Consider the following 18,403-nt stretch of genomic DNA (forward strand, 5'->3'; position numbering starts at 1 on the left):
GAGCTACTGGTTACACTGGATTCGTCAGAAACCCGGACAAGGACTGGAGTGGATCGGATACATTAATAGTGGCACGGGCACTAGCTTTGCCCAGTCACTGCAGGGCCAGTTCTCCATCACTAAGGACACCAGTAAAAACATGCTGTACCTGCAGGTGAAGAGCCTGAAAGCTGAAGACACGGCAGTTTATTACTGTGCACGAGAGTCACACTGACACAGAAAGGCTACAGACTCATATAAGAACCTGCTCAAGCTCATCTTCTGTTGGCCAGATGTGACAGAACTGTAAACATCCTCTTAGCAACGAGCAGAAATCCAGAGACATTCATTGCCAACGACACCATCTAGAGGTGAACATCTGAATATTAGAGTGAAGTGTTTTGGAGCTGAACTCTTCAGGATGATAGATCTCCAGGAATGGACTTGGTCACACTTGCTTGGGTAGATATCAACCTCAAATATGATGTTGTAAAATAAGCTAACTCTTGGTTTGAACTGATTTGGTCATTTTAATTATGTTAATCAATCTACATATTTATTGTTGTTAATTAAGTATTCTATTGTGTCCTTCCCTAAAAAGTGGGTTTTACTACTAATTATACTACAAACTCATGATTACTTAACTTGTTATTGGCATCCTATTTTCTCTTGCTTCTCTTGTTTTTGTGTTTCTTCAAATAAAGTGGAGAATATACTTACTTAATTGGATTAGATTAGATTGAACTTTATTATCATTGTGTAGAGTGGAGTTACAGAGCCATTGAAATGCAGTTAGCATCTAATCAGAAGTGCAAAATACAGTATTATTTGCACTCACTAGTAAAAGGTTGGACCCCCTTTCGCCTTCAGAACTGCCGTAATTCTTTGTGGCAAACTTTCATCAAGGTGTTGGAAACGTTCCTCAGAGATTTTGGTTGGTTATTTGAGTTCCTGTTGCCTTTCTATCATCTGGAACCAGTCTGCCCATTCTCCTCTGACCTCTCACATCAACAAGGCATTTTCGTCCACACAACTGACCGCTCACTTTCAGTTTCTGAAATACTCAGACCAGCCCGTCTGGCACCAACAACCACGCCACGTTCAAAGCCACTTAAATCCCCTTTCTTCCCCATTTTGATGCTCGGTCTGCACTTCAGCAAGTTGTCTTGACCACCTCTACATACACTGAGTTGCGGCCGTGTGACTGACTGATTAGCTATTTGTGTTAACGAGCAACTGAACAGTAAAGTGGTAAGCAATGCTGTGGTTATAATATGTACAATAAAGGATGGTAGAGAGGTAAAAATTACATACATGCAGATATAAATATAATATACACATGTGGAGAGTGAGTGGAGAGAGTGCAGCATATGGAAAATGTATGCAGAGTAAAAACAGTAACTGACTGTGCAAATATAAATGGTGCAATAATATTTAGGCACAAATACAGTAAAAATGAGTGCAAAGATGCTGTTAAAGTGGTGGTGAGGACTTCATCATGGTCACAGCCTCCAGGATGAAGCTCTTCATTGAGCCTGCTGGTGCTGAAGCGGATGCCTGCCAGGTGGTAGGGGGACAAAAAAGTCCATGGTTAGGATAAGAAACATCCTTAATGATATTCCTCCCTCGTCCAAAATGATACTACACAATTAACAGGAAGACTCATTCAAACTAAATGATAGATGCTGTCAACATGTGGTTTCATTCTGTTGCTTATAGGAGAAACTGTCTCCATATGTCTTTGGATAAGCGGCCTGTGTTCTATGCCAAAGTATGGTAATTTAGAAGATTAGGTGCTATTTTGAGAAAGTCAGACACACGTTATCTTCCATCTCATGTACATCTATGAAGGAAAGGACAAGACAGAAAGCTAATCTCCTGAAAAGAATGGAAGCTATGAATAAAGTTGTCACACATCCCTCTGGTTCAGACTCACCCAGGGACTTCATTACCCCGAACACCCTGAGAGATCACGTGGCTGTAGAACCTCTAAAATCCACCAATCACCCTTCTAAATCACCTGAATACTGATTTACTTCACCAATATGCATTTCAGCAGACGCTCTTATCCATAGCGATTTACAACTTGATACAGGTAGGCGAAGGTAGTGTTAGGAGTCTTGCCCAAGGACCCTTATTGGTATAGTGTAGGGTGTTTATCCAGCTGGGGATTGAACCCCAGTCTACAGCACAGAAGGCAGAGGTGTTACCCACTACACTAACCAATCACCTGCTCTGTTTGTCATGTGACTAGTTTAGTTTAGTTCTAAAGCCCAGGCTTTAGATTAGTTTCTTTGCGAGGTATTGTATCTCCTAGTAGAGCTGCTGAACATTTCCTGTTTTCCATTATTTGTGTTTGACCCTGTATCTGGATTTTCTGACCCTGCCTTTTTGGATCCGGTTGCCTTTGTTATGTTTGTCCTTTTTTGTCTTCCGGCTCTAGTGGATTTGACCTATGCCTGTTTTCACTGACTATGATTCTTGTCAACCCCTTTACAAGTAAAGCCTCATTTCTGATTTTTACAGCGAGTGTCTGGCTGGTTCTGTCACGTTAAAAAAGCATGGACACAATAAATACTAAAAAAAGTAATATTATTCTTAGTCGTTGCGGCTTCTGTGGTATGTTTTGTTAAAAACGATGTGTTCTATATTTTTCTGATGCTAAAAAATGAACAACTTGTACTTTTTGATCATTTTTACTGTGTAGGGTGGTCCCTGACATCTTCACGCTCCTCAGAGAACTCCTTCAGCCAGAGGGGATGTGTGTGACAAGCTGATGCAACACCAATAACACTTTTCTCCACAGTAAGATCTGTTGTCTAAATGGAAGACGGTAAGAGGGTAAAGATGGTAAGATGGAGGAATACATGTGCATCAAAGTGTTTTTAGCTGTATGTTTATGTCTTGAAAACTCTAAAGAGAGCTCAGTTATCGAACATACTGAGCGTCATTATGTTCACGAACAATTTACCAACATATCCTACCAGCTTCTTCAGCAGGCCTAACATTTGAATAGATTGATTTGAAGCCTCTAGTGGGAAGAATATGCAAATCCAGGCTCCACCAGGTCTTTATAATCACTCACTACACTAAACTTGAATGAGCCACATCAGCAGTTAGACTCCACTGTGGCAGCTTTAGGTTCATAATGAAGATTCCAAGCATCATTTGTTTCATCTTATGGTTCATACAAAGTAATTCCTTATAGCATGTTATGTAGTGATGTAATGACTGATGTTAGTATATCATTGAGATGTATTGCCTACTCAGATTCATAGGATCTTTTAACTGAGTTGATTTCAGTGTGAATTACTCTGTGTGGTTCATTTAGATTCGTTGTTTATTGTTATGCTGTATCTTTTTTTAAGGTCTCTCATGTCAGGAGATCAGGATGGATCAGTCTCCACCTCAGGTGAAGAAACCTGGAGAAAGTGTGAAGATTTCCTGTAAGATTTCTGGATACGACATGACCAGCTACCTCATGCACTGGATAAGACAGAAACCAGGGAAAGCTCTGGAATGGATTGGATTTGTGAACTCGGGTACAACTGATGAACCCACATATGCAGATTCCATGAAAGACCGCTTCACTCTGACCGAGGACGTTTCTACAAGCACGCAGTTCTTAGAGGCCAAGAGTCTGAGAGCAGAGGACAGTGCTGCTTATTACTGTGCCCGAGAGACACAGTGATGGATCTGATGGAGCAGCTGTACTAAAACTAGCTGAATAACAAAACTAACACAAGTCAAGTGTTAGTTTAGTTAGTTGGTGTCAGAGCTAATCCTAAAGAGTAAAGTAGGGTGAGAAATTGTCATGGGAAAAAAATGTAATCAGATTTGAAAGCAGAAAAAGAAGCATAGTCACAGAGACTTCCAGAGTTTGAGGGCCATGGCCCTGAAGGACTTACCTCCCAAGGTAGGGTGTGGGACAGCAAACAGATTATTATAAGACAGCCTGGAAGAACGAGAGGGAGAGTAAGGGGTCAGGAGTTCACAGATGTAGACATTATGCAGGGCTTTGAAGAATTCAGAAGTGAAATTTTAAACTTTAACAGTACAGGACTGGTTGCCAGTGTTACTGAGAAAGGATGGGGGTGATGCGAGCTGAATGTGTAGTATGAGTGCAGTTTTAGTGAGGGACTTGATATGTGGATCAAAAGTATGGATCAACTGAAACAACAAGATTTCTGACAACACTTGCAGGCCAAGCACACTATCCATACCAACAGAGGGATTGGATCATTTTGATAGTAAAGATTTTAGGCGCCTTTGGTTTTCTTAATCAAGATGCAGCACTGGTCTGCCTCAGGGTGGCGCTGTTGCAGTTCACCCAGTTGGTCCTTCATAGCCTCACAACTATGCACAGGACAGCTCTGAAAAAATTCTGATAACCTCCTCAGTCCCAAGACTGGAGACAAAAACAATCCATTTTTATTGGTAAACATGTTCTCTGCTATGTATTACATAAAATAATACATAAATTATCTTCTTTTTTTTGTTTGTTTACTGGGGAACATATAATGTTCATTGTCCAATGTAGTCAACATTGAGTTTTTTAAACATTCACATATTTACTCTCATCAATATAACAAGACAAAAAGCAAGCATTTTTTTCTGTATGTATTTACAGCATGTACAGTTGCATGAAAAAGTTTCTGAACTCTTGGAACTGCCTGGAATTCTGCATGAATGGCTCCTAAAATGTTCCATAATTTTCCTTATCGCTGCTGTTGGAAGAAAACCTTGTATCTCCATTTTTTGTCATTTTTTCAGTTTCTGGCATAATTCCAAAGGACATGTTGTCCTTTATATTGTGTGTAAATTTCATGATGAATGGACCAAAAGAAGTGGCCCAAAATGACTTGGAAAGACGTCCGGTTCCATTGACTTGCATTAAAACTACTGTATGTTTTTTCTTTCTCCTGTAAAGTTACTATTTTGGATACAAGGTTTTGTTCTGACAACAGCGGTACATTTTTGTGTCATGCTAAAAAAACAAAGAGCTTGTTTTATCACAAAACACTGATTTATATTTCTATATCTAAAATGAACAAATGGCATAAACAGTCAAGGTGATTAATGAAAAAAGTCAGAAAAAATATATAATATAAAAAATACAATATAAACTGTATTACATTATACACATATTTATATGTGATACTATACACATTATATAGCGTTTTACTACAGCCCAGTGTTGCAAACAGAAATAACTGAAATAACATAAGGAATGTTTAGGGTTTTTTTTGGGGGGGTCTGTTATCCTCACAGCAATAAATATGTTCAAAATTTCATTCATTCTAGTGTCCAGTATCCTGCGCAGTGAAATCCAGTGAAATCAATACAAAACAAAATTATCCCCAAATTCATGGAACATCATCTCCTGTCATTCCTATATACACATAACACATAACATTTTCTAACAAAATAAGCAAAAATCTTAAATGATTGTGCTTTGTAATGCGTGGGTCTACTTTACTATTACACTGTGTCCAAATGTCCAGAACACTGTACATTAAACTTCATCTCAAAACTTTGCATGTAGAAATAAATAACTACTATTTTACTTTATTACTTTTCACAAAATGAACCTTCTAGACGGACATACACATAAAAACATCTCTGAGATATATACCGAATAATTCAGAAGCAATGATTCCTATGGTCTTAGAGGCACTTACCAGTTGCCATATTTGTTTATATTAACAACAAGATCAAAAAAGAAAACATGCGAATAAATGAGCAACCAATACAAAGACATCCATGGAAAGGGTTCTGTAGAAATACATAAAAGTGGGTGTGGTGAAGGCATACCTGCTGCTACAGAGCAAGAACACCTGGGAAAACGTCCAATAAAGTGGACGTTTGCAATGAGGAAGATACTGTAGGTTATTTCACGCTGTTATAATCACACGTTTTGCCAAAAAAAACAACAGTTCATACAAACGTAATCGCAGACAACTCATTATACATGTGTAACTACATGAGAAAAAGTATGCTGTTATAACTGTCCAAATGCATGTAATTACATAACCTGTACTGCTGAAATCCATCTGTGAGTGAATATATTACATATAGTTACATTGTTGTTAATGTATAACTACACAATTATTACACACCATTCACCCCTGTCTATCATTTCTTCAGTCTCAGTATGATATTAGTTTATATATTTCTCAGCAATCTCCATAATCAAACACTGCAATGGTACCTTCATAGTTATTAGCTGTCCTTTCTTCTACATAAATCCGTTTTTATTTATTTACATCGTCTGTCCTCTTTTAAATACACTAAAATTTGCTACACTATTGCTGTTTGGTCTTCTAAGTGCTGTAGATATAAATGTAAATTCTATGCAAAGTTGCACACATCATCCTTACTTAAGAGGAAGCTGCCCATCATATGTCCACCAGCTCAGGGCTTTGGTGTAAAGCATAGTCTGAAGGGCTCGAATCATGTTCCTTCAACTTTTGATGGCTTTGGCAACCACAAGGTGTAAGTACAGGATCATCAGCTCCACTACTGGATGTTACCCCTACTTATACTGCTATATCTGAACTTTGTGGGTGAAACTTCATCGTGAGTGTCTCCCATAGATTAGCTGTCAGGTGGTTATGAACAGAGTTAGGGTTAGGTTTAGGTTTGGTTTTAGTAGAATCCATTCCATTGAATTTAAACTTCACTTGTATTTAATGGATATTTAGTTGAATGTAAATTAAGATGAATATTGAGCATCTTCAAAGCATCTACAGTGGACTCTCCCAAAAAAACAATCACAAAATCTATTCTGTTCTATTCTGTCCATCTACAGATGCTAAGGGTGTTGAACTGAGGCAGCTTGAATCTAAGTATGTGAAGCCCGGTGAGCCGTTGGCCATTACCTGTGAAATCTCAGGATACTCAGTGAGCGACAGCAGCTACACCACAGACTGGATTCGACATCCAACAGGAAAAGCAATGGAATGGATCGGCGACTCCTCAGGAAACCTCAAAGATTCACTCAAACATAAATTCAGCATCTCGAAAGACGTAGACAGAAGCACCGTGACTTTACAGGCACAAAGCCTGCAAACTGAAGACACAGCGGTGTATCACTGTGCGCGGTACAGAGACACACTGACGCAAAGCAACATCCTCCTCATCTAAAATCACATGGGTGGAGTAAATGTGGACCACCTGCTTTGCAGAGTAGAGGAAAATTACTGAACATATAAGCTAACAGGGCTTCTGTCTGCATTGTTATTTTAAGAACAGTAGTAAACATTTCCTGTTTTTCACCACTCTTTTCCCTCTGTTTCTTTTTAGCAGCGGAAAGTTTAATGCATAAACAAATGCTTTCAAATGAGAGAGTAACAGCTAAGTTGCAACAAAGTTGTTAGAAAGAAAATAACATACACACACAAACACATATAGACTCACTCATGCAGACACACCTAGCAACCCCCTAGCAACCACCAGAGATGTCATGGCAACCACTCAGAAGTAACCTTGCAAACACCTGTAACATTCTAGCAAATACCTAGAATGCCATAGACATTACTTTAAATACACTAGCAACCACCTTAGATACGTTTGCTACTGTTTGCAATGGGCTATCAACCCAAAATATCATGGCAGCCTCTTACCAATACCATATCAGTGACTTAGCCACCACCTAACAACGCCACATCAACAAGTTCAAACATCACAATACCACAGCATCTGCACTGGATAACATAGGCATCCCATAGCAACACCTGTAGCAACCACCTGAAACACTATAGCAGTCACCTAGTAACACCCAATCAACTACCTTGGATTCTTTAGAAACTGGTTAGCAAAACCACAGCAACCACTTAGCAACTACCTGGAAGACCATGGCAACCACCTAGCAACCACAAGAGATAGCAACTTTTTCTGAAAATGCCTAAAATGTTTGGACAGTTCTACATGACAGGCTGCAGACATACAAAATACTGTTCTAAGGTCTTCACCACATGATATGCAACGAGGACATGCATAGTGCGCTAAGGGAACAGAATCCTGCAGTACTGAGATGACCTTGCAAAGCAATTCTAACAATAGTGGGCACATTGTGTTCCAGCAAAAGCAAATCGCATTGCTCGGTACTGCTTGATTTATTGATAAATAATGAAATGGAATTTAACTAATTGAGGTCAGTTTCCCTTGCGGTAATGAGGACCAATGGTGCTGCGAACAGTTATATGTACATATCAGTCCGTTTTTAATCTTAAAAGTTCTCTATTGAGATAAGGCGAAACAGGCTGGGAGGTTTTCGCAGTAGTAATGAACATGGTGTATAACTATGGCTGGAGCGCACAGTGAAAAAACACTGTACAAAAACCTCAGCCAGGCTGTTTTGTATCGGGAATCAAAAGTATTTAAGTTTTGAAATCAATGAGGAAGAGTTTTCTTAACTGTGAAGTGGACGCCTGAATGCATTTACTGGTATTTATTCAGGTGAAATAAAAAGGACACTTGCCTTCAAATGCATGCCCACAGTTAGAGCATCACATATTAAACCGTATTTTAAATGGGAGCAACATTTAAATAGTAAAAGTAAAGGCACTGCAATAAAGTTCTGAAGAAAACAAGTAAAGGGCATTTGTTATTGTATAAAAATGACATTTAGACTTAAAAACAGCTCTAAATAAAGTGCTAATAACGCTGATTCAGCACCATAACGCTGAAATAAGGCTGCAGGTTTTTGTCTTGTAGTGTATCACAGTGATACCGGGGTGGCACAGAGATGCAGTCCATAATAAAAACCCAGCCAGTCATTGGAAACAGTGGAGAGTAACAGTAGTGGTCATTTTCTTTCTCCGTGACCAAACCTGTGATACTTGATTGTACTTATTGCTAAACGCAAATAATCTCGCATTTTTTGTCTTCTGTGGAGGTTTTTTATCACAGTAATGTTACTACTGGAGGTAAGGAATCCATGTCACTGATTTGGGTAAGGCTTCATTTCATAAAGATGGGCATTATATATATATATATATATATATATATATATATATATATATATATATATATACACAGTTGTATGCAAATGTTTCAACACTTTAAATCAATGATCAATGAATATGATGGGAAAATCAAACATATTAAATAACCATAACTTTTACAAAGGCGATATTTATTTTTTTCGTTCATGTCAGCAAATAAAAATAATTGTGCAGTAAAATGTGCAGATGTGTTTTGTCTGCCCTCATAATTCATATTTCCTATCTTGTACAGTCTTGAAAAAGATGGTTCTTCAAAGGTTCGTTAGTAAAGATAATGGTCCTCAAAGAACGATTCACATATAGCGGCCAAAAGGGCTCAGCTATGGTCAGGCTGTCAAGCTTTTATCTCTAGCAGAGCCCTTATTGGTACTATATAGAAATATTTTCAGAAAGATTGTATGGAACCATACAACGCCCAGTTTTATTACACACTAAGGCTCATTATTCAGTAACTACAGAGACTTCAGTGCAAACTGGCTGAGCTATTCTTAGTTTATAGAAGTGTGTAAAACTGTGGGCCAGTGGGCCTTGGCCATTTGGGAACCATGACCAAGAGTCTTTGTTGATATTGCGCAATGGTTATTCTTAGACAGAGTGAACAGGGCAGTGATATTATCCACTACGCTACACATGTAGTCCTATCCTAAAGAGCGATTTAATAGAAAATAGAGTATGAGCATCACAGTGACTGTGCCTGTAGATTGAATGTAGAGCTGCAGGTCTTTTTGGTGAAGGATGCTGTTTTTGTTATTGCAAGTATCACTGTGTATGACTATGGGAGCCACAGTGTTTTAAACCATTGCAAAAACCTCCTTTTAGGACTGAAGTACTATGGACTGATGAATTGAGCTTCATGTGTGTTTATTTGTTGCTTTAGAATACCTACAAAAGCATATATATATATATATATATATATATACCTTCTGTTTAGCTGTTGTGTAATATTAAGGATGTGACTCTCTTCATGCGTGAGCTTTAACTACTGCAACCTGACCAAAAATGATTATTTGTCTATTTTATTTTCTTTGTGTTTGTTGCTTTTTTTTCTAGTTTTGGTTTTTGAAAACCTCTATGTTCCCTAAATAAATGGTACATTTAAAAGTTTTACAAGGCCATATTTCCCTTAGTCTATGAAAATAATCTGATCATTATTAATGTAGCATCTAAATGTGCATCTATATAATACAACTTTATTCAGTAAGCTATGTAGTGTGCCCACTTCCCTTTCTTACAGTTTCCATTCTTCCACATTTTTCCACTAAGCTGAAATGGTTAGTGAACATAGTGAGGCTATAATTCGTTATAACACGTTTCTGTATGCAGGGGCTAATGAACTCACTCTAAAGGCTGAATAATCTCTCTACATGCAGTAAAACCAGGCGCTGAGCTCTGAGATCCTCATACAGAGTTCATACACGGGTCTGTTCTGCTGTTAGGAGCCAAAACAAGAAGTGAAACAGAGCCTGAGAAGCAAGAGGTTCGCACGTGCTGAACGCTGATCAACTGAAAGAAGTGAAAAGAAGGAAAGGATAAATAAAAACAGAGGAGATGCGAGAGATCTTGCTACCAAGGTCAGATGTCAGCGTGCAATATAAGTACTTTTAGAAAAATAAGTAAACAAGTAAATAAACCAATACAAGTTTTACATGTATTTTGCACCCCCCCCCCCCCAATCAGCTCTCCCACTAGCAAAACATTTTAAAATTCCTACAAAAAAATGTGCTCATTTATTATTTGTGCATTAACATCAAACAAACATACATCAAAACAAAAAGCTATTCTAATATTTCAAGTTTGTTTTTTATTGGGAGGTTAAATTTCAGAAAGAAATTAACAGTTTTTATGAATTAAAATGTACTAATTTTAAATTATTTACAGCAACAAAATTGAAATGTGTCATTTTGACCATGAGTGCTCAATATTTGCATGCAGTTGTACACACATTAAAAATAAAGGAACAAAATACTACTACTACTACTACTAATAATAATAATAATAATAATAATAATAATAATAATAATAGCAAACAACAGCACATGCTCATATTTTTTCTGGAGTTGCACTACCTGACTTGATAAACTAAACAAGCATAACCACAACTGAAAATGAGTATTTACCTCAATATTTGTGAAAGGGCTACTGCTCCTGGCTCTGCACAATGAAAGTCAGGTTGTGCCCCCTGATGTATATTAAACTTTCAAATCTAAAATTACTTTAGAGTTTTATAGAACTAAACTACCTTTGTAATGGTTTACTTCTTCTGCATATGGAACATTCACACCAAGTGGCATTTGTACACTTTCAGAGGCATGAATGCCCAAACAACTTTTATTATGTTGCACTGAAAATGTGCATAAAGGAGATATTGTAGAATAGTGTGATATATGTCATATTTATTAAATGATTTCATTCGAAAATAATGGAAAACCAAATGTATGTTATGCCAGTGACTTATTTACGTGAGTGTTAGTGTACACTACAAATACAGGTCATACCATAGTGAGTGGGCATGGTGTGGTTTACGTGGTGATTTCCAGAGAATGTTAATAATGCATGAACATCATCGCGACCACGTCATTAGGTTTAATGTAGGGCTGCAGATCTTCTTGGTGCATGAAGTTGTTTTTGTCATTGCTTGTGTCACTGTGCATATATATGGGGTAGCAGCCACAGTGATTCAAGCCATTACAAAAACCTACTGTTGATATAGTGCGATAAGGAGCCTTTGGAGGAGGATGTGCTCAATAGCCCATGATCCACCACCTTGGCCTTCATCTTCCTCCTCCTCCTCCTTTCTCTCATCCACAGCCTACTGATGTTTCAGAAAACAGACAGAACTCCCATTTAAACCTCTGCTCAGCTGTTGTATCATTTTGAGATGTGACTGTGAATGATGTCACCTCAAAGCAAAGCTGTTTGGCTGAGTCATCTTCCAGGTTGAGCCACTTGTCCAGTAGCCTTTACTAGTGAAAGGCTAAAATCTTTCTGTGTCTCCTTTATTTTCTTTGTAATTGCCGTTTTTGTTCTTGCATTTCTTTTAACTATATTTAAAAACTTTGTATTACTCAAACATGTGATATATTAAACACATTTACCAATCATTCGGTCAGACTGGACTATACTTGATGTGTCTTTCAATTGATTTATCTTTATTTTATTAATATAATGTTAGTGCATAATATCAACAATATGATATTTTCTTTTTGGTGAACTATAGTGAGTCCAATCTTTATCTTTGTTACAGTTTCCATTCTTTTCAGGAGACTCACTCCCAGTGTTTCCAAGTATATTTTGTTCCACAATTTTCCACAACTCCAAACTCCAAAGCTCTTTTGTACAGTCATGTATCCTTTTCACTTCTAATCCAAGTTAACTCAGCTTAAATGATTAGAGGACATATATATATATATATATATATATATATATATATATATATATGTTATGTTCCAGGTAGTTGCTAGAGCATTGCTTGGAGATTGCTAGGGTGTTACAAAGCAGTTCATATGTTAATCCAAGTGCTTGCTAAGTCGTTACTAGATACATTATATTTCCAAAAGTATTCAGTCACCCATCCAAATAATTGAATTCAGGTGTTCCTGTCACTTCCATGGCCACAGGTGTATAAAGCCGAGCCCCTAGGCCTGCAGACTGCTTCTACAGACATTAGTGAAAGAATGGGTCGCTCTCAGGAGCTCAGTGAATTCCAGCGTGGTACCGTGATCGGACGCCACCTGTGCAGCAAGTCCAGTCATGAAATTTCCTCACTGCTAAATATTCCACAGTGAACTGTCAGTGGGATTATAACAAAGTGGAAGCGATTGGGAACGACAGCAACTCAGCCACGAAGTGGTCTGACACGTAAAATGAGCAGAGCACAGAGCAAGGTCTATAAAGACATGAATATGCAGGTTTGGTGTAGAAGAACTTGACTGGCCTGCACAGAGTCCTGACCTCAACCTGATAGAACACCTTTGGGATGAATTAGAGTGGAGACTGTGAGCCGGGCCTTCTCATCCAACATCAGTGTCCGGAAGAACGGTCAAAAATTCCCATGAACGCACTCCTAACCCTTGTGGAAAGTCTTCCCAGAAGACTTGAAGCTGTTATAGCTGCAAAGGGTGGGCCGACATCATATTAAACCCTGTGGATTGAGAATGGGATGTCACTGAAGTTCATATGTGTGTGAAGGCAGGTGACCAAATACTTTTGGCAATATAGTGTATGTGCTATGTTAACTTAGTGGCCCTCACGATTTAAGATTAAACGGTTGCAGTAATGAGAGGATGCATATTGCGCTAATGGAATATAATATTGCAATAATTAGATGACCTAGGAAAGCAATGCTAACAATAGTGGGCACATTGTGTTCCAGCTAAACCAGTTCACATTACTAAGTGCTGTTTTATTTCTTGAAAATAAAAACTGAAATTTGAAATAGTTGTCAACAGTGTGGTTTGCGGTAATGAGACTAATAGGGATGTGAACACAGAGTGTTTATGTATGTATCTATTGAGCTAAACCAAGCTGAAACAGGCAGGGAGGTTTTTGCAGTAGTAGTGAATACGGTGTATGACTGGGGCGCACAGTGAAAAAACACTGTACAAAAACCTCAGCCAGCCTGTTTGGTAACAGTGCTTAAAGGCATTTGAGTTTGGAAATGAATTGGGAAGAATTTACTTTGCTTTGACGATGGTGCCAGAATGCATTTACTGGTATTCAGGTCAGCAAATTAAAATAAAAAGGACACTTGCCTTCAAACATATGTCCACACTGTCACACACACCCACCAGCCACTTTATTAGGTACACCTGTTCAGTTGTTTGTTAACACAAATAGCTAATCAGCCAATCACTCGGCTGATTCTCAATGCATTTAGGCATGTAGGGGTGGTCAAGACAACTTGCTGAAGTGCTGACCGAGCATCAGAACGGGGAAAAAAGGGGATTTAAGTGGCTTTGAACGTGGCGTGGTTGTTGGTGCCAGACGGGCTGGTCTGAGTATTTCAGAAACTGCTGATCTGCTGGGATTTTCACACAGAACCATCTCTAGGATTTACAGAGAACGGTCCGAAAAAGAGGAAACATCCAGTGAGCGGTCAGTTGTGTGGACGAAAACGCCTTGTTGATGTGAGAGGTCAGAGGAGAATGGGCAGACTGGTTCCAGATGATAGACAGGCAACATTAACTCAAATAACCAACCAACATCTCTGAGGAACGTTTCCAACACCTTGAAAGTCTGACAGTTCTGAAGGCAAAAGGGGGTCCAACCTTTTACTAGCAAAGTGTACCTAATAAAGTGGTCGGTGAGTGTATTTTAAACTATATTTTAAATGGAAGCAAGAGTTAAATAGTAAAAATAAAGGCACTGCAATAAAATGCTGGAAAACAAATAAAGGGCATTTGTCGCTGAAATCAAAGGCTGCAGGTTTTTGTCTTGTAGTGTATCACAGTGATACTGGGGTGGCACAGAGATACAGTCCATAATAAAAACCCAGCCAGTCATTTGAAGCAGTGGACAGTAACAGGAATGGACACTTTCTTTCTCCACGATCAAACCGGATATGTTTAACATTGTGCTTCTTGCTAAACGCGAATAATCTGGCACAATTCTTTTATTTATTTATTTATTTTGGTCTGTGGTTTATAGTTGGAGCCCAGTGGTTTATCGTTGGAGCCCAGTGGTTTATAGTTGGAGCCCAGTAGTTTATCGTTGGAGCCCAGTGGTTTATCGTTGGTGCCCAGTGGTTTATCGTTGGAGCCCAGTGCTTTATCATTGGAGCCCAGTGGTTTATCGTTGGAGCCCAGTGCTTTATCATTGGAGCCCAGTGGTTTATCGTTGGAGCCCAGTGGTTTATCGTTGGAGCCCAGTGGTTTATCGTTGGAGCCCAGTGGTTTATAGTTGGAGCCCAGTGCTTTATCATTGGAGCCCAGTGGTTTATCGTTGGAGCCCAGTGGTTTATCGTTGGAGCCCAGTAGTTTATCGTTGGAGCCCAGTGGTTTATCGTTGGTGCCCAGTGCTTTATCGTTGGAGCCCAGTAGTTTATCGTTGGTGCCCAGTGCTTTATCGTTGGAGCCCAGTGGTTTATCGTTGGAGCGCTATTTCTTCTTCAGTGGAGGTTTTTGTACAGCTGCTAGCAAAGCAAGCATCACAGTGACGCTTCGACTACTGGGGGAAAGGAACCCAAGTCACCGTTTTGGGTAAGTCTTCTTTTCATAAATATGTGCAAACGCACTCCTCGCGGGTTATTCTGAATGTTTATTGGTCGTTTTGGCTCTTTCTCTCTGCCCATCTCAGGTTAGTTGAGGTGAACATTGGCAGAATATCGATGAGTGAAAGTTGATCACAAATCTTCCATTTACTAAATCACAACGAATTTCAGTCAACTCATATATATTTAGCCAGAAATGCGTCTCGTGAACTGAATAAGGATCGAGAAACGATTAGCCATGAAGTAACTTTACAAACGGGCCGCTGTCTGGAAACAATCAGAAATTCCTAGATATATTAATAAAAGTGTTCTTGCGTGCATGAAACACTGATTCCGTCAGTGCCCTGCACCTTTAGAACATAATAAAATACAAAACAATACACAGAAAACAAAGCAACACCAAAACAATATTGAACGATACTGTTATAACAGGTAATAAAATTGCGCTACTGTATCGATTTTAGAATGCACTAATGTCGCAAATGTCTAATCCACACCCAAAAGTTATTCCGTGTTAAACGTTTCAAAAACTTAAAAAATACTTCATGTGCTATCAAGCAAATTAACTAATTTTATTAAACTAAAAAAAATATTTAATTGAAAGAATCGTTCGTTCAAAGTATTTATTTAGGTTGAATAATATTGGTTTATATCCTAAGTATTATAATATACTTAATACTAATATATTTAATTTTTTGTTACCACAATAAGTATTTTACTTTTTACTGTGTATTATTATTATTATTATTATTATTATTATTATTATTATTATTATTATTATTAAGTAGGTTGACGTTGTGGCAGTAATGAAAACCGAATGATAATAAGCTAAAAGAAAAAATTATTATGATAAGTGCGCTGTCAAGTCAAAACACACCTGTGTACATTCGTTTTATAGACCAGCCTTTTTACTAAGCATATTTTTTTTCTCAATATCAGTAAAAATCGTTAATGTAAAACTAAAAAATGGCGCGTCAAATCTAATTTAAAAGTGAGTAAAACGAATGACCTAGTATTCAACTCAAAAATGACTTTGATTGAAAGAATCGTTCATTTAAAGTATTTATTTAGGTTGAATAAAACTAGTTCATTTACTCGTTCCCACATGAAGTCATTTTTAGGTAGATCTGATGAGCTACTTTAAAGCAGAATTTCCACAAAATAAAATCTAACGACTTCAGTGTTATACAAACAAGACTGACCATCGCCTCACACACGCGGGGAAAAGGCTGGCCAACCCAACCTAAACATACTTCAGGTGGTGATGAGTAAATTAGTTTAATTTAACCTAAATAAACCCTTTAAATGAAGACTAAATGTCATTTACACGAGGAATCTTACGTTGATCTAACGAGCTACTTTACAGCGTGTAATGTCTGTAAACCACATTCAGTTCGATTATAAAGATTACAAGACTAGCAGTAACAAAAATGGTTTACACTGTAAATTAATGAAATACACAAATTTAATGTGGTTCCAACTAACGTTTTTCTACGGGACTACAATGAAGGATTCTTTCAACCAATGTCATTTTTATAGTTAAATTAAAGTAGTTTAATTGCTGTTGTTACTACATGAAGCAATCTGAGTAGTTTTTACAGAGTAGTTCAAAAATGCATAATAAACAATGACGAATAAACATATTAACATATTTAAATACCTATAATTGTATCAGATATACTTTAAAGGATGTGAACTTCATCTCGTTTAGAAAACCAGTAAACCGCGTCATTTGACACCCAGAAGTTTGCTGGACCAAATCAGCTACTTGACGTTGAATGAGGCCAAACTTTTAAACGGACTCCAACAACACCAGGACTGTTATTTACTATTTTATTATTCTTTACTGCGCTGTGTTTCAGGGAAGGAAATGCCCGTGTCCATTGTCCCTGTGAAGGAGTGCTCCAGTGCCAGTCATTTCCAGCTTGGCTGCATCTCCACTGGCCTTCAGACAGACTCGTCCTTCGAGTGGTTAGATAACGACCGAAACAAGCTGACCGACTTCACTCAGTTCGCTGCCCTGCCGAGAGACGGAGCCTACGCTAAAGTGAGCGTCATCCGCGTGGCGAAGGAGGACTGGGACAAAGGGAAACGATTCACGTGCAAAGTGGGCAACGAGACGCTCAACATACCAGGTAAAAACAAATAAATAAATAAATGCAGATACTACATTTAAAAAAAAACTGATCAAATCGACTAGGTTTTTTTTTGCATATTTTCTGGTGCTGAGCGGCCCCGCCCATCCCAATAACCCTATTTTGTATGTAAAAATGATAAATAATTAAATAATAATTGAGTTCCTGTTAATGTACAACAGGTGACGTCATCCGTGTAATTAATATGCAGCTACACTTCAGCGCAGGAGCTCCACTTTTGCATAATTATTAGCTGAAAGCAAAACATTGTATTTGGGTATGGATTCTGGTTCAGTTATGTTCCCTGACTAAAAGGTACTGGGATGTCCCCCTGAGGGTACCACCCCAGTGGCGAGAGGGGTACTGCCCCAGTGACGGTGTCCTACCTTATTCCCCTTTGAAAAGATCTTCTTGAAGGTTTATTGAGCAACGTCAGTGGCTTTCTGTTGAACCATGAACACTTAAAGAACTATTTGCATATTGCGCCAAAAGGGTTCTGCTATGCTTACATGCTTGACAGCCTATACAGACCCATATACAACACATTCCCCATCAACCTGAAGAGCATTTCTAACACGGACAGAACCACTCAAGCATGTAACTGGTTCTTTGAGCGTTCACGGTTCTAGAGAACATGATTTGTTCTGTTGTCGTTTTCACAGAGGACAAAACGCCACGTGTGAATCTGGTGAAAGTTTCTGATGGTGAATCCATCATGTGCGTCACTGAGGACTTCTTCCCAAAGGACTTCACTCTCAAGCTGAAAGAGGATGGCCAGGAGGTTACTGGCCTGAAATTGCCAGTCATGCGCAGTACTTCAGGCTTGTATACAGCCGGCAGCCTTCTTAAAGTCAGTAAGGCATCGTGGAAGAAGAACGCAAAGTACAGCTGTGAAGTGTTGCATCAGAACCAGAACTACGTACAATCTCGATCTTTCACAGGTAGAGGAACGATGGTAATGCAGTTCATATATACGAGCATTTCAATGTGATAATTTAATAAACCTCCGTATGAAAACGTAGGTGCCTAATAGGAAAATGTTACCCACATAGTTAATAAGATTTCAAGCCTGA

The 18,403-nt window shown here is 38.4% G+C and overlaps 1 protein-coding gene and 2 gene segments (V, D, J or C); all 3 read left to right on the forward strand.

The window, feature by feature from the left end:
* Positions 1-18,403, forward strand: part of LOC108414177 — a 512,138-nt gene that overhangs the window by 428,260 nt on the left and 65,475 nt on the right.
* LOC108436641 (immunoglobulin gamma-1 heavy chain-like) overlaps positions 1-18,403 on the forward strand; it is a 395,990-nt gene that overhangs the window by 303,218 nt on the left and 74,369 nt on the right. The gene's annotated exons all lie outside the window — the stretch shown is intronic.
* On the forward strand, positions 3,096-3,697 carry LOC108436684. The segment is given in 2 exon segments: positions 3,096-3,173; positions 3,348-3,697. Coding segments are annotated over 2 exon segments (369 nt in total).

The sequence above is a fragment of the Pygocentrus nattereri genome, chromosome 14, assembly GCF_015220715.1.
Source record: "Pygocentrus nattereri isolate fPygNat1 chromosome 14, fPygNat1.pri, whole genome shotgun sequence".
In the NCBI taxonomy this organism is placed as follows: Eukaryota; Metazoa; Chordata; class Actinopteri; order Characiformes; family Serrasalmidae; genus Pygocentrus; species Pygocentrus nattereri.